General features: G+C 32.2%; 1 protein-coding gene and 1 long non-coding RNA gene across 6 annotated transcripts in view; one reads left to right on the top strand and one right to left on the bottom strand.

The window, feature by feature from the left end:
• LOC145693538 (extracellular sulfatase SULF-1 homolog) overlaps positions 1-18172 on the top strand; it is a 130234-nt gene that overhangs the window by 63444 nt on the left and 48618 nt on the right. For 3 of the 5 annotated variants that reach the window (XM_081769618.1, XM_081769621.1, XM_081769617.1), the window contains exons 5-8: positions 2086-2236; positions 2613-2788; positions 3863-3976; positions 9382-9444. In XM_081769618.1, coding sequence (XP_081625744.1) covers positions 2086-2236; positions 2613-2788; positions 3863-3976; positions 9382-9444 — 504 coding nt within the window. The remainder of the gene's footprint in view (positions 1-2085; positions 2237-2612; positions 2789-3862; positions 3977-9381; positions 9445-18172) is intronic. The other 2 variants (XM_081769620.1, XM_081769619.1) reach the window with 1 other exon arrangement.
• Positions 7230-17247, bottom strand: LOC145693539 (uncharacterized). Its single transcript, XR_014132805.1, has 3 exons — positions 17102-17247; positions 14171-14408; positions 7230-7471 (listed from the first exon to the last, which is right to left on the bottom strand). It is a non-coding gene; the product is annotated as an uncharacterized LOC145693539 (long non-coding RNA).

Below are 18172 nucleotides of genomic sequence, written 5' to 3'. Positions count from 1 at the left end.
CTCTCGCAGTTTGTAATTTTGACTCTTTAAATGTGCACTACCATCTCGCAAAAAATGGCCCCGAAGTTCACTTACCAAAGTCTGTCTTCTCCTTGTTAGACAATGCAAAATAATATGTGAGGCATGTAATGGCAAAGTGGCGTAAATCAGTTTTGAGATGTTGAGACTTTTTATTAAAATAGATATTAAAAAAGCAGACAAAATCGGTTCTTTGTTCTGCCATCTTTTGGCCTATGGCCTGGTCTTTTTTATCTCTGAGATACACAATTTTGCCATCCAACAGGTTATGGTTTCAAGTTCACGGAAATGACTTAATCTCATTTAAAAAAAAAAAAAAGTTACGTCACTTTGCCATCCAATGCCTCTTGTGTCTGTCAAGAAACTGTAAATCAACTTCAAAATTATACACACTTACCTTCCACTCATATAACAAATTCACTGATGACACGTACCTAACTAATTAAACTAGCTTTCTGAAAATTCTTTGAAGAGTGTAGATATGTGTGCGAAGAGTATAAGACTCAACGCGATCCATATTTAAGGGAATCTGATATATATTTATATTAATTCACAAAACATAGAATAACTAAATTTATAGTCAATGAATATGAAAATTTCACCATCTATTGTCTTATTCTGACAGTCAACAGAATCACGTAACAATCAGCCTTTCACTGCAGCTACTTTCGAACATCTCACTAGTGCAATAGATGTGTGATCGAGACACCAGCCTTTCAATACTCCTGATCTGAACTTTTCTCAAAATCCATGCTTTTTTATGGAGTGTTTCAATAGTTCCTATAAAATAGGTATTTTATCAGTGTCTCGTTTTTGGATATGTATATATATATATAATATTGCATATTACTGTTTACTGGAGCGAAGTACTTCCGCATCTAACAGAAATTAACTATGTATTTGCACAGAAGAAAAATATTTGGTTTCGTTTGCGTTTGTAACTATGTAGTAAATTTTTAAAAATGCTAACATTATTATCTTTCAAGTGAAAATATTTTTAACAAAAGTTTGCACAAATCCATCCTTTTCTCTGCTTTAAAACATTTTATTATTATTATTTAAAACTTTGAGCATTAACTTTTTTTGAACAGGATACCCGGAAAAGGATATACACTTTTTCATTGTTAAGTTATATGAGTATACTTTCTACAACAAAAGTAACATGTTCATATTAGCCACGTATGATATATCCAAGTTTTTAGTTTACTTTACAAAGACTCAATGTGTGCATCTATCGAGGCCAAACATATCTGGTTGATAGTCCATTTCTTTCCTTACTCAACTCAGTAGGTCTTCTGTGGCTTCAATGATTCGTTGTCGTAGCTTCACCAAACTAGAGGCAACGGTGGAACACGAACGATAGCGTGCCTCTGGACCAGGGAGCATCTTAGCATCACTCCAACGTTACGACGAATGTGACCTATTCAGCGTTCTGAGGATGTTCATTGACATACCATCTAACCTTTCGGCGATAATGAGGAAGAGCGTCATCTTGTTGAATCCTACGAATCCTCCTCCTCCTATGAAATCTTGTCTGGTGAAGCAACCTCCAAAGTGTCGCCGAAAATTGGATTGCACATTATCTTTTCGAATACTTGACAACACAAAACACCTTCAATTGTTCCGTCGCTGCTATTTGGAAACCAGTACGAGATGAAGTTGAACATTTCCACTGGCCCACTCAATTACCGAACTTGAGCATAACTGAACATTTATATATTCCGTTTTAGCAGTGAACATAACTGAACATGTGTGATTCCTTTTGCTAGTTTACTTGCAGTTAGTGCGTGGGTTTACAGCTTCAGTCTTTTGAGAAATCTGTACAAGATTTTACAGTTGTTCTTAAGTATTTCTAATTTAACGATTGATATGTGATGAAGCTTATGGAAGAAGTGTGTAGTTCTAATCTTCTGACTTATATAGCGGAAATATGTTTAACGTTTACATACGTAATAGAAGTTAGGTAATGAAGTTTCATTTATTTATTGTATGTTAGTATTTGAGGGAGCGAGAAATGTAATTTTATTTAATTTGCGTTTCGAAATTTAATTTATGTGTTTATTCTAGCACGCCAGCGTATGACTTTGCGCCCAATCCAGACAAACAGTGGATTTTGCAAGTGACAGATCGGATGGAACCTATTCACAAAAAATTCACTGATATTTTGATGACGAAACGACTTCAGACTCTTCAAAGTGTAGATATTGCTGTAGAAAAGGTAGGTCTATTATTATTATTATTATTATTATTATTATTATTATTATTATTATTATTATTATTATTATTATTATTATTATTATTATTATTACGAGAGACCTTGGTTTGATCGCTGGGCACATGAGGTTGTGGGAAAACATATCCGTGGGTTCTCCCTTTTCCTCCAATTATCTTGTTCTACAGTTCTTCCATAGTTATTCTTTTGCAATCATCCGTCTTGTTTGGTTTAAGAACAGAATTGTAAGACGTTATTAACTAAAGATTTAATTTAATTTCTAATCAGTGGTATATATTTGTAGACATCTTCAAAATGTTAACATGTAATATTTTTGTATTATCGAAGTAATTATGTACATTTTTTTCTCTATTTCTTACAGATATATTATGAGCTCAAAGCGTTGGGAGAATTAGACAATACTTACATAGCATATACTTCAGACAATGGATATCATTTGGGACAATTTGGGCTGGTCAAAGGAAAGTCTTTTCCTTTTGAGTTTGATGTTCGAGTTCCGCTTCTCATGCGAGGACCAAACATTGAACCTGGGACAGTGTGAGTTAGTTGATAATTGTTGTACGGCCTTATTTTTTGAGATTTTTTGAAGCTTTATTCTGTATTTTTGCTTAGCCTACAACTTTTTCTAATAAGGTTAAAATAACAGTAAGACCTAAAAGGGTCATTGTCATTGGTACCGTGGAATCATGTTCAAAAGAATACAAGTACTTCTTTCTTCTCAGAACTTCTATATTCTTTGTGTAGAAGTGATTATAGCAAACATTCTTTGTCTCTTCTAATTCTTTCTTGCAAGATTAACCATCATAAACCTTGTAAAAGGAAAGTTCTTTTATTCTTTTCTGACATAAATTTAATATAGTGGAAGTAATAGAAGAGTCAAGTAACATTGTAACTTCCGTTATCAACAAAAGTGTAAGTAAAGAAAGCACAGGCGATATACAGGGTGTTTCAAAAATTTGTCACAGTATTTTGAGAATAGATTCCTCACATCAAAATAAGAAAAAAAGTTCATATGGACCTGTGGTCGGAAGTGCATAGTTTCGTAGTTATTTGGATAGTTCACATACCAGTTCTTCAGTAATATCTTGACCCCATTAAGATAGGTCCCACAGTAATGGAGCTATGAACTTATGCTAACCGCTTAGCCACGAAGGAGCTCTAAAGAAAATGTAGTCGGTTAGTTTGCACTTTTGTTGAAGATTTATTGCCGTGAGATATGCGGGTTTCACTCTACATTTTCCTCCTATTGCTTTGCTATTAAAGCGGCGAATAATTAAGAATAAACGAATAATGAATTAGTACTAAAACAAAAATGTCAATAAATTAGGAACCAGTATATTTTAAATTCATATCTGTCTATGCGTCTTGGAATTAACACAGTAAGAACCGCTTTAAAAAAATGTTACAGAAGTTTTATTTTCTGTTAGAAGTTCTATCAAGAGAAACAGCCTCGTCTGTTGAATAAAGATAAGTAATTATTCTTATTGTTATGTTCTTCCTTAAGTTTTACATTTGATAACATAGAAAAAAGTATTTAGCTAACTTTTTTCATTGTCTTGATTTCAAATTACTCCCAGTTTGTGATTTCCGTCTATTTATTTATTTTTCTAGTGTGGATGATATTGTGCTCAACATTGACCTCGCACCAACATTTCTGGATATTGCCGGTATTGACGTGCCGCCTCAAATGGATGGCAGATCATTTCTAAGGTTGCTACAGAGGAGGTATGTACATTCAAATATAGTTGCTTTAAGTTATTAGTAAGGTTCTAACAATAACTCTATTTAATGACACTTAAATTTATTGCATACTGAATCATTTTCTTTTTATTTTAAATGAGACAGCGTTGTATATTTATGTAAAAATTAGGAGAGTGAAATTGCTACAACAGAATTTCGCTCACGAAAATGTTTATTTGTTAAACGAATTTTATTGCTAGCACAACAAGGTACCATAAAAGACATTTTTGTTGTATAGGACATGATTCTAATTAATGAGAGCATATAAATAGAATTCTGTTTTCTAAAAATGTTAAGAACAATTCTCAATGAAATTCGTGCAATTTTTTTTCAAAGTAAGTGTAAAACAAAAAAATGTAATATGATAATAAGGCTGCCTAGAACATGAGGAGTACCATAAAATCAACTGCTAATGGATTAGGTTATATTATTTTCAGCTGAAATATATGTCATGAAGATGTTGCTGCGTCATGTAATTGTCATGTCGTATATGTAAGCTGAAGAAACATGTCCAATTTTTTATACATTCTTTTCCATTTTGTTGCCATGTTTTCTGGGCACTATGTTGTCCAAATTTTCATATTGTGTTCTACATTTATCTTGAGAAAAAAGGAAAAGAAAATGGCGCAAATTTCACTTACTTACTACTTCACTTTTAAAGAATGTTGAAATACTAAAATCTAAATTAATAACTTTCTGTTTACAACGTAATAATAATTATTATTATTTCTTTTAAAGTTTTTTTTTTTTTTACAGTACATCTCCGAACTTTGGTCTTACCAAAGTTATATTTTCTTCTCATTAGTATCTTATTTTTCGTTTATATTATGAAAAATCAGTCCAAATTATGTTTCATAACTCTTTTGTTTGTTTGTTTATTTATTTTTTATTTTATTTTATTTTATTTTTTACTTTATTATTATTATTATTATTATTATTATTATTATTATTATTATTATTATTATTATTATTATTATTATTATTATTATTATTATTATTATTATTATTTTGTTGTTGTTTTCTTGCGTAACATTAACAACGAAACTCATAATAAACTTCCTTGAATGCAGCCTTTCTCAAACTTAGTTTACTCCAAAAGAAAAGTGAAAGATAAAGTGTCTATACAAGTAATACAAAAATAGCCTAGAATATTAAAATACGATTTGTGAACCTTCATTAATTGTTCTTAATATAACTAGTAACATTTATATGTGAAACATAAGAAGGCCTAACCAAGACTATGACCAGTTACTTGATGAAACTTGCATCTGTCGTGTTCGATTTTAAGTAAATTCCTTGATCAAGGCCATGGCAGATTTTTCCGTCCATAACATCTTTAGACAGGGCATCCGAAGATGGTAGTCGTGGACAATAATATTACTGACTTCCCTCTTCCCTGAAACATTAATAACTCATTTTGGACACGAAATACGTAACATCATTTAAAATTTCAGTTAACTAAAATAATAATAATAGTAAGCAATATATTCCATCTGTGAAATCAATCTTTAGTGTCATATATCTAGATACAGTGTGGAACGTTAGGATGATACAAACAATCGATCTTTCACTACCGACATTATATTGTTATGAAAATTAAGGTTTCAATTAAACTTTCCCTCAGTCGTACTAGGCAAATTTCGAAATTTTTCCTTGATTAAGGTAATGGCAAACCAAATTGATGTTTTACGAGAACGTCCGTATACCTAAGTTGACTGCAATTTAACAAATAAACAATTTATGATAATTTTTCTTTCGAAAATATAAAGTAGAAGACTTAGAGGAGGCAGACGACAACAAAACAGCGTTTAGTTGTTTCTAAATGTACAAGATACAACTTTTGTTAAATTGGACAGAAACTACATTTCATTTTCTTCAAGGAAATGCGTCCCCTTTGTCCGTTAATAACGACCATGTTAGGCAATAGCCACAATTTAAACTTTATGTGTTCAAAAACATATTTTTCCTTATAATTGTATACTTTTTTTTTCGTAAAACTGTGCCAATTTGTCATATGAAATATTGCAAAACATTTTCGAGCATGGAGCTAAAAATATGTTAACTATAATCAATGCGCGAATTAGGTTGCTGATATTGGGAGGATAAAATGAGGTCCAACAGGACTGAAAAGTCTGAAGATGCAGTAATTCAAAATAAGACAATGCCCTCCCTCCCCTCCTCTCCATCACCTACCCGACACACAAACACAAATACGTTTATCTGACAATCGTAATAAACAAGAAATTTATTAAATTAATAAATTTAGTAACAATGTCTAAAATAACTATATATTATCTGAGATGCCCACACCTAACCTTTCCAAACCGCGTTTGAGTATAGTATCTTACGTTGTATATATACGTATAAGAACAAAAAGCAGTGGCATTTTTATAGTATACTTACACTTTTTTATTACTGAACATGGTTTAGGGTGGAAAAAACAAGCAGGAATGATTCAGTTAGTTTCTTTAGGCAGGGTATTAAAATGTGATTTACGGGGAAAATTTCACTCACCTTCCTCAGTAATTTGCACCATGTATAATGTGTAACACATATGTGTTACGAAAAGGGGGACACATTGCTTCCAACATGTCACTATCATAGTGACCAAGATATGTTCGTCAATGTGATTTAAAGTATCATACAAAAGATTAATGAGGTAGAAAAGCTACACATTGAAGTCGTAGTTCTCGCATAAATTGGAGCACTCATCCGAGAGGAGAAAAAATCAATCTATTTACGTCCAGCAGTTAGCTTTCTAGTCTAAAGACAATGGTGATACATGCAAAAGAATGATAAAGTGGGAGAACACTTATCTATTCCCAATATATACATAAAGTATTTGTAACCTGTATGAAGATTAGAGATATTCTCTTCCAGTAAAATCTCAAAAATTCTATTTAAATAATTTGTGTTCCATAATTACCAATAGAAATTTTATTAAAATAAAGAATATTCCATAATTATCGATAGAAATTTTATTAAAATAAAGGATATTCCATAATTATCGATAGAAATTTCATTTAAATAAAGGATGTTCCATAATTATCGATAGAAATTTTATTAAAATAAAGGATATTTCATAATTATTAATATAAATTTTATTAAAATAAAGGATATTTCATAATTATTAATAGAAATTTTATTAAAATAAAGCATATTCCACAATTATCAATAGAAATTTTATTGAAATAAAGGATATTCCATAATTATCAATAGAATATGCAATCAAGGCATTTGTGATAACAGGCAATAGAGGCATTTTTATACGGAAGGCTTCTTTTTTTTCTATCTTTCTTTCTTTGTCACATACATTCTAAATTCGGTTTGATACGCTCGTCCATACATTCCTACATCCTTCGTTTCAATACTTCTAAGTTGTCCGAAAAAATATTAGCTCTGATCTGGCCTTCATGAACCAAGGAGCATTATTCCTTGCCCTGTGCAGTAGCCGCTCGTAAACAATTAGTGTAACAGCACCTGAAAGAGTGAAATAAAAAGTCACTTTCAATCAGTTTTGTCAATGGGTTTTGCTCTTTCATACGCAAAACTTGAATATACAACTTTTGTACGGAACCTGGACACTAAAACCAAATTTACTAAAAATACGAAATACCCATTCCAAATTTGTAAGAGACCTATTTTTACAAACAAACTAATAGTTATTCTAGAACTGAAAATTTTAATTCACTAAGGTATGAATGTCGAAATTACATATACATATCCCTTAAGCAAAGAAGATTCTTGACGTGACATGATATTGTTGTACAAAATACTTAACCGTTTTAGGATTTATGGTATATTTAATACCATGGCTTAGTATCGTGTTTGACCACTTATTTAGGTTCTATAACAGGTATTTAAGCATTTTTTTTATTATTATTATTGATCAAATCAAGGATGGAGCAAAGAACACCTCAGATGTGAAAGTGAAACCGGATGATCAACTTCGCGGCGCCAAGTGGGGGCGGAGGGGCGTGACTTTTTTTTCTTAAAGCAAATTTCAAAATAGTTTCACGCCTTTAGTTTTCAAGATATCAGGTTAAAACTTTGCATACGGATTGTGTGTACCTTTGGATATTTATCAATTTTTTTAGATCCCTACATAAAACCGGGGTAGGGCCCGAGGGGTGAAAATATTCCGAGGGGGTGATTTTTTCAAAAAAATCCGGTTTTTCCCGATTTTTCCGGTTCAGATGTATGATACAGACATATGAGTGGTACCGCTGGAAAGGGGTTGTTATACTGAAGAAAATGACGTTTGAGCCATGACTCTAGGACAAATAGTAATGACGCAGTATTTTTTTATTATATATGTATATATATCTATATAGGGCTTAAATTCAGATTTTCAACATTTTTTCCGCCTTTTGTTTTCAAGATACAAGATTGAAATTTTGCACACGTATTATATACATGACAACCTTTTTTTTTAAAAAAAATAAAAAATCAGATCTCTGTGTGAATCCATACCTGGGCCAGAGGGACAAAGTGTTTCGGCGGGAATTAAAACAAATCCGATATAAAAAACATGGGCCACCTTCAGATTTTCAAAAATTTCTCCCAACCTTAGTTTTCAAGATATGAGATTGAATTTTACACACGTATTATGTACATAACAACGTATTTTTTTTTTAAAGTCAGATCCCTACGTGAACCCCGGCCTGGGCCAGAGGAGCGCAATTTTTTTTTTTTCGAAAAATCTCACGGTTTCTCCCGATTTTCCCGTTCCTGGTACATAATACGGACAAGCGAGTGGTACCGTTGGAAAGAATGCTCTGTCCTGAAAGAAACGAGGTATAAACCATGATCCTACGATGAACAGTAAGAAAGCAGTAGCTGCTTGAGTGAAAGCCTAAAATTTACCTCAAAAAGCGAAAATCCTAAAAGGTTTAATAATATATTAGACTGCAACGAACTGCTTTCGAGTTATATATAATATATGTATATAGTATATATGTATATATACACATGTAAAAGCACAAACAATCTAGATATTTATGCTGAGTGCCATACACGATTTAAAAGTTAAATTGTAAATAGGCTATATATATCATGAAAGATGAGCACTGTTTTTTTTTAATTATTTATTTATTTATTTACAACATCTATTGTGTTCAATTTCAGTAAATAAAATACTACCTTTGTATCTTGCATCTACCTACTTTTACGAATCAAAATTGTGGAAATAATTATAGAGTATATTCACATTTCTTCTATTTTGGCATATTAGCCACTATTTGCATAATATCATGGCATTTTCGTGTCACTAAACAATATTCGGCATGGACCCTATATCATACGGAGTATAGTTTGAGAAAGGCTGCCTTTAATAATATAACTGAAAAAGAAAGGGTTTGCTGTTTAATATATGGTCATTTGTCTCACAGTCATGGAATACACTCATCACAGCGGAAGAAATTTAAATGGCCAGACACATTCCTGATAGAAAGGTAAGTTATCCAATCAAAGAAGGCCTTGAATCTTCTGCCGAACATGTCTATCTCAGACTTTGTCCTGAAGTCGGGCTTATTATTTGCCTTCTACAAGCATGAAGTTAAGACGATTCTTTGCAATCTGCACAGTTCTATTGAGAACATAGTGAATGTGCTTTTTTAAAATGTCTTTGTTTCGCAATGCTTTCGGTGTGCACTATAGGTGGTGTATTTGTTGTCGGTGGAGTTGCTATTTATATATTCTTTCGATGACAAAGTATCATAAAATACGCTTGTATGTCTGCACTTATTCACGACATTGTTTTGCTAGTGTCTACACGAAATAAGCATGAGTTCTACTTCGTTTCTGATAAACTTGCACAAGAATGCAGATGATCTCTTGATATTACACATTCATTTTCGAAAATTGGCACGGGAAGTAGAGGGACGAGAGTTATTAAAAGGTTTGATAGTGTTGTTAAATCTTTTCGCTTCTTCTTCTGTTCTTTGATATGTAAATCTGTTACTGCGCAAAGTTGTTTCTAGATTGATGTAGATTTATCGCTTTTCCACAGCCTTGTTAATTTAATATTATGAGGAGTTAAAATGAACATTTCTTAACACTTATTAAATATCGTTAGGAACCTGTCTCATATTTAAGATAATTCTTCCGGTGATAATCTGTTGGCATAATGTAGACGTCAAAGAACACCTTTAAAATTTGGAAATTTCCAAAAGTTAAATGAGGTCGGATCGTGTGAGTAAGAGACCTGTAGCAAATTTCGATGTGGTTTGAGCCGAGAGTGAGATCACGATGTGAGTTCTGTGTGTCTTTATTGTTCATGTTAAGAATAAAGTTACAATCTTACAGCTTTCAAACGCGCTTTCTGAGGTAGGAAAAAGAAGTGCCATTTCAAAGACACGGGAAGTTTTTTTTATCGATAATCGTATCACATATCGCTACGGGATGAATTATTGTTGTCTTTGATCTAAGACATCCAGATCATACTTTTTTCTCTCTCAGTTTCCTTTGAAATGCATCAGCGTCCGTCCTTAGGATTAATTCGGTTTCCCTCCAGAAAATGGTCGAAGTTGTCAGGGACTTCTGGAAAGCTATGAAATTTTCACAAATTTATAAGTTTTCTGATGAAGAAGGGAATTTTCCAAAACATTACTATGATAAAAAAAAAAAAAAAAGTTACTATATTCAACGAAATCCATACGTTTTAAATGTATATTCGAAAGGAGGAAAAAACGCAAATACCTATTTTTCTTCATTTCATAACACTTACCTCAACATAGTAAAGTTATGGTAAAATAAAATTAATATTATCTTATTGCAATAAAATACACTTTTGACCCATATTTGGAAGGTGGAAAAAACAGTAACTAACGAAGAAGTTGCCCAAGAATGTACAAACATTTAAAAATTTTCTGCTAACTTTCAGGAAAAGTTTTACTATCGAGCTACAATAGGAAAGAAGAAAGTATGGTGATATTGAATAAAAATCGAACTCGATATTTAAACGGATTTACACGTATCATGGTCCCGATATGTACTCAACTAGAAGCTATTGTTTAACGAATCTAGACCAAAAACTTAAGATTTTTATGGGATTCTCCAGGAGTTTTTCGAATTTTCTTCCTACCTTTCAATATAAGGGTAATTTACTGAAATATAAAAATTAAAAAAAAAAAAAAATCGAAGAGGCTTTAACGATTGTGGTTATTCTTTTTTCATAAACCAATAATTCATTATCAACCCAATAATATAGTATAAGTCATTTCTCTGGGGAAAATCCAGAAGTAGTTTACTTTTGGGGGTGAGTTCTTTAGGGACGATTTTCTCAAAAACTGTTCCGTTGATTGTTCTTATTTCATAAATAAATATTTCATTAACAATCCTACAAAACCACATAAATCATTTTGTATAAGATATCCACAACGGATAGTTTACTCTTGAGCATGAATTCTCTTCGATACAATTTTATTAGAAAACGCCTATTATAATTTTGTTCATATTCCCTGTATAATAACTACAGCATGATATGTAATATTTTCCATAAGTATAAGCTTTCCTTTGTGTATACTTAAACACAAACTAACTATTTGCTGAGCAAAACAATATATTCACATTTAAAAACTACATACGTGTTACAGTTTCGCCAGGTAACACTTTGGCTTCATCAGACACTATCAATAGATTCACAGATAGTGTCTGATGAAATCACTGTTAGTTGGCGAAACTGTAACACCTATGTAGTTTTTTAATGTGAATATATTGTTTTACTCAGAAAATAGTTTGTGTTTAAGCATGATATGATTCATTTAATGCAGTGAGAGCGAAAAAGTTTACTGTGTGACTCGTAACTTTTTATTTCTTTTCTGATCCATATCAAGAATTGCTCCTTTCATGATATTTTCCATGTGAACTCACAAGAGTACTTGCTTCTTCAACAGATATTAAGGGTGTGCAGGGGCAATGTGTCTGCATTAAATCAAAGTATGCTGAGTTATGAAAATCAGTAGGGTTCTCGAGCACCGGAGCACCCTCGGAGTCAATGCCTCTGATTAAATAATTTTCCGTATATTGAAACCTGCAATAAACAATCGAAACCTTAGATCAAATGCAGGAAACTTAAGTAATAATTAAGGAATACTGGTATTATGTGAAAGTTGAATGTTAAGTTGTTTATGAAGGAAAGATTTTCCTAAGCTGGGGCAACGAAATCATGTAGATGCGGGGAAAGAGAAGTTTAGAAGGAGGAGAATTAAAATGCTGCCGGTTCACTAAAAGAAAATTTCTTTAAAAAAAAAAAAAATCAGACCCCTGATGGGTTTTCCTGTCTTTAATTTTCCTGAAAAGCTTAAATTTTTCTTCAGAGGCCAATCATATAAATTTCTTCTTTTGATTGGTGTGATAAACCTTAGCCGTATTATTTCGTAATTCGTATAAAAACAGAAAGATCATACGTGAAGACGAAGAGGTTTCCGGAGGACCGTGGAGCATGGAAGCTTCTCAGCTGCGGCAAGTGACCTGCCAGTAAGGGCAGAATACCTATGATGATGATAAAACCGGAATTCGTTTATTGTTCTAATCTTTGTTATTGTATTATTACAATAATATAATAAGTGGCACTTTTCCAACTTATAAAAGGGTCTTGCCAGCTAGAATCTTTAATGGATTACACAGGGTTAGCGCAACGACTGAACACTATTATTTTGGCTTTTCTTTTAAACTGGAGTACCTTTCAATATTTGCCAATATTTTAACAGGTCCTAACCCACACCTCAAGGTTCATAATTCATCTCCTAAATCTTCCTACTGACCTACCTTCCCCCTCCCCCTAAAAAAATCATTACTAATTTTCATCTTATTCAGTGGTTCGACTTCCAGTACCCACCCCTTACCCTGCGTGGCACAAATAGTCTTGTTAAAATGTGGTTTTCTGGTATAAATTATACATATTTTAGTTCCTAAGGGGTTTAAATGTTTCAGGTAAACTGTCAGTAACGTACTTAGCGTCATGAGCCCATCCCACCCCCACCGATCTTGGTGACATCTTTATTTTACTAAGAATATATTTAGAATGGAATCCGACACTCTGAGTACTGATGATCCGAAACGGTGTATATTAATGAACGAACTTTACGAAGAACTGGGAAGCCAGTGTCACGTACCTAAAGCCAGTGTGCACTGATATTATATGAATTGGTTGTAAAGAGGTTGATGCATCCTTTGTAAGTTTGAAGTTTAAAAGTACTTTACGCTTTTGTGATTATATTTCATTTACAATCTGAGCAATCAATTGACTTGCTTCTGTTCCATTGTTGAAGAACGTGTGCTTACTGACAGTATTGTGACTTCTTGATGTGAGCTTAAAGTGAGGGAAGTTTTATTTATGTATTAATTTTATTTTATTTACATTAAGTGTGCTTGTGTACTTAAAAATACGTCAGGAGGTCATAAGTAAACTTGATGGTGATGTATCCTAAATATATAAATAATTTCTTTCATTGTCATTTCACCACGATTATTAAGGAGTTCTAGTGTCAACGTGATTTGTTTTTTGACGTTTAAAACAGTCTTGAAATGCTTAAAATTATATATTTCGTGCCACAACCGGTTCGTTGAAAAAGATACATACTGATTGTTCATAACAAAACATTAAGCACAGAAAGCAAATATATTTTCTAACCATTCCCGGACATCAGTTATTTTCAAATTGGAAGACATGAAAATATAAGTAAGGTTCAAAATATCGTATTCATGTTGAATCACATTATGAAGAATTGCCAGACCAAGTGATAACAACAGAATGCCAGATCATTTTTCAAGAAAAGTCGCTTCTAGCAAACAGAGAAACTCCCAAGAAGAAAAAGCACACTGCTTCTAATATTTCGAATACTATAATCAGTGTGTTCTTATTGAAAAACTTGCTATTGGCATTTCCACGTTTTATATTTGTATATATTTACTGTATTATTATTTTTATTATTTTAGAATACGGAAAAGCGAAACATATCCAGTTGTTCATATAAGTTATTTACTTTAAATTCTTCTAAACTTTTTTTTTTTTTTACTTTTTAACATTGATGGTCTTCACTACACTCCCCTCCACCCCCACCCCTACACACACACTTTTCCCTGTTTTTCAATAATAATAATATGAGAAATCTGGGAAGTAGGCTATTTAATACTTACAAAATACTATTAAAACGAATTACTCATTGTTTTTAATACCTGACATGTAAGGTAGAAATTTCAGTCTCTACAATTATGAGTCTTAAAATGCGCAACCAAATTTCTGACGTCTTCTCCGTTAGTCTAATGGTTAGTGCGTACGCCTTTCATGCACGGGATCCTGGTGAGCAAGCTTTGAAATTTGAACACATTACGGTGGTTCGAATTCCACTTTAAACTGTAGGTCCGATGCTAAAGCAGGATGCTAAATTCCAACCAACAACAACTAAATTCTGACCTATAAGGAAAATTTTGGAAAGTTATTAGTTCATTTCATAACATTTTGTTGCCATTTACCTCATTTTCTACTTTCTTGGTAATATTTAGCTAATTAATGTTTTTAAGTTATTCATTAAAATTTAAAGAAGTGATGGGCTGCGTAGTGAAAACCCTTACAATAAATATAGTTAATTACCAGTGGTTCCAGGTGTTCACAGATCCCACCACCCAATGAGATTAAAAGGTTGATTGCCAGACAAAAAATACCGTAAATACAGTTTTTTCTCCACTTCTGTTTCGTGTTGTATGTTCCGTTTTCTTAATGAAATACTTTTTTTTCTGTAACTATTTTGAACATGTGAAATTACAAGTTGTATATAATGTCATATTTTCACAATAACATTTAACCCTTGTGTACTACCTTGGGGTCCTTTTGGAACCCCAGAAATATTTAATGAAGTAGCTATATCTCTTAGATGAACGTGAGTATCTAAAAGTCTGTTCTTGTATATTTTCCCCAGTGTATGTTTAATATGTTGAATGCAAAATATCGTTTCCTGTTGTTTTGCTGTCATGTAAAAAGTGATTGATTACCACTGGAGTTGTAAAAGGACCCCAAGGTAATACTTATGTAAATAATCAATTATTTCTTCTTCTTTTGATTTCTTCTTACCAAATGTGCAACTGCTTATATTTTTGAACAGCTTGTGAACAACAAAGTGGCTAGTTTCAAAGGGCCCATTACTTCTGGCCATAACCCCAAGATGACATGACTTGACTATTCTAGGTTATAGTTATCCCTGTTATCTGATGACGAGGTCATCAAGTATTTCTTTCCTATTTTTGATGACGATGATGTCAGTGATGTGGAAGGTAATAATCTGAGTTAGAGTGCATTGCAATAAAATATTGTTTTCAAATGTATCTGTATAAAATTTCTGTACGAAGCACCAATAATTACTTATTTTTAATTGGGATCTCAAAGGTACCCCATGGTATCTCCTATGCTAAATTTTTCACGGTAATATACAAGGGTTAAAAGATTTTTTTCTTAACTTATAAAATGAATTACGTCTAATCTTATTCAATCCTTTTACGTTGTTGCTTCCTGTGAATTGTTTATAACATTTAGCCAACAGAAACTAGATGCCACATTTGTGATGCAGAATTAAGCTGAGCAAGTTTATCAAAAGTTTGTCTTTATGTAAAACCCCAATATATTCCAATTGTAAATGAATTTTTTTCAAAGTTAAAGCGCGTTGCTTTCTCGTTCCTGAAATCATTAGACCCGATTTGAACTAAAAGTATACGTACTTCCCACCTCTCAGATTGCTTTTCTTACTAGAAAATGTTAAGTTTACCGCCCGGTTTCTTTAAAATACTCTCTCAGAAGTTATCTGAACGTGAGATTTTCAGTGATTCAAACCACCTTCTCAATGACAATTACCACTCGGAATTTGATGGCGATCGGTTTAGTTATTCCGCGGTGAGTCGATGACCTAGAGACATGTCGGAGTGGGGATGTGCGGCAGTAAGATTTTAAGCTTCTGTTTCCGTATAAGATCTTCGTTCTCATTTAACTCAAAAAAAATATGCCTAGGATATTACTTGAATTGTAAGAGCACTTACCCTGTGATTAGGATAAATTGGTGGTGGGATGTAACTAGTAGTAGCACTTTAGAATTCGTGCAAGACAGTAATAGAGAAATTACACTCTCACGCACCTGGTGATAGAAATGGTGGTGGCACATTTATAGTGGTAGTCGTAGTAGAAATTGAACCTGTTTGCACTGTCCTTTCCTGCTATCATGAACTTCAAACAATAGTGTAATCAAACAATTAAGTTATTGCAAAAATTCAGCTAATTTCGTAATATCACAAATTTGAAAACATTTAAAACCCAAGAATATGTAGAAAATCGAGTACAGTACATGGACAAAGTGAAAAATGGCAAATCATCAAGGTTTGAATTGGGAAGGTGGAATGGGAACTATGATATAACTTGAATTAATCTTATATAAAAAAAAAATATTCCTTATTTGATCAAATACATAACAAAAATATCAATTTCACTAGCAACTGCAACTTCAATCGGTGTGGGATCTTGCTGAGAAACATTGTCGATTATCTTATCCACATATGTTGTCAATTCCTCAATAATCTTTGCATTTGGGAACTTTCGACTTTAGGGAGAGCCGAATGCTTGCATTTATTCAAGATAGACTTCAGAAGTGATTAAAATCGTTACAGCATGTTCATTACTTTTTTAAAACTTGCAATAAGAATGATGGTAATTTATATTCAACGTTTTAAGCATCGTTATATTCTAAAGGTTTTTCAACTAAACGTTTTACTGATGATACTTGAAAGATTCCAGTTCTAATTCCAGTTATCTCCCTTGAGGGCTATTTTTTAAAGAAAGACACAGCCTTAAGGCCTAGTTGATGGCTTCACTAGTTTTGTTTTAAGTGTTTTTGGTAAAAATTATAAATGTAAAAATGGTACGTTCCGAACATGGACAACTTAGTCTGTTCTAGGTAGATTTGTTTTACACTATTTTGTAAAAATAAATGAGGCCTAGAGGAGCCAGACATAGAAAAAATGATGTAACATAATATAAAGATTGGAACAAATTAAATTATGTCTAAAAGTAAAATTGTTTTCTAAATTACAATAGAAATAATTAAAAAACATAATGCTCCAATACTTAACAAGTCGGACACCATCTTGATCCCCCTTGAAAGATTCTGTAATCTAAAATAGCTGTTGTTTCCAAGGTGCTTCATATTATTAAACAATATATGTACATTCATTGTTACGTCATTTTCTGTGGTAAATATGCTTAAATTCAAGATTACAGTGTTGCAAAGATGGGATGAACTAAATTTGGGGTTGGATGAAACCTTTGAATATTTGTTTTTGACCAGTTTATAGTAAACATGTTTAATTTTTATAGACATTATTTTATACAAGAAATCTGAAACAGATTACTAACAATTGTATAATTTAATTTTAAATATTTTATTTATAGACAACTTATACAAAAATGGAATTATTGTATACCTAGGTATATTAACCCTTAAAAGGAAGCATGGGTGAAACTTCACCCAGATAAAAGTTGTGGACCAGTTTGCTGCACACTGGTAACACTGGGTTGACCTTTGTTCTCCGTGCAATGTTTCTCCCTTGGTAGTAGCTTTATAATCGTGATGCAAACCTGCTTATACTGTTTTCTTTTTATGGTGTATATGTAATTGTTGGTTTCCCCCATGTTAATTTTCACGTGACTTTTTCTAGTAAGTTATTTGTGAAGAACATCGGGTTGTTATTTATAAAAAATGCACCCCTTAATCAAGACTTGTAGATGTTTCCTCACCAGCTTCAAGCTGAACAGTAAATAAAGATCTCTGTTGATAAGCATTAGATTTTTCTACAAACTATATTTATTTTTAAACTCTTTTAGATTTCTGGATTTAATTTTTCACCATTTTACATGATTCTATTAAGTGAAAATAATTTTTAATTACTTCATAAATTCTCAAGCAAATACTTCAAAATATTAGTAATTATGTAACATTTGAGTCATGGATGAAAATTCATCCACGTTTCCTTTGGCATATGGTAAAAGAAGATGTTTCCTTTTAAGGATTAAATAAATACATGCCATAAAGATATTTACTTAAAAAGTGCCATCTAGAAAGTGAAGCGCGAAAGTGATAAACAATTGCTTATTTCTTAATTAAGACATAATTAGTGATTAAGACAATTATTGAAATAAAACAA

The sequence above is a fragment of the Thermobia domestica genome, chromosome 8 (assembly GCF_964235325.1).
Source record: "Thermobia domestica chromosome 8, izTheDome1.hap1.1, whole genome shotgun sequence".
Taxonomy (NCBI): domain Eukaryota; kingdom Metazoa; phylum Arthropoda; class Insecta; order Zygentoma; family Lepismatidae; genus Thermobia; species Thermobia domestica.
The sequence above is the reverse complement of the archived record's forward strand: the minus strand, read 5'-3'. Positions and strand labels throughout refer to the sequence as shown.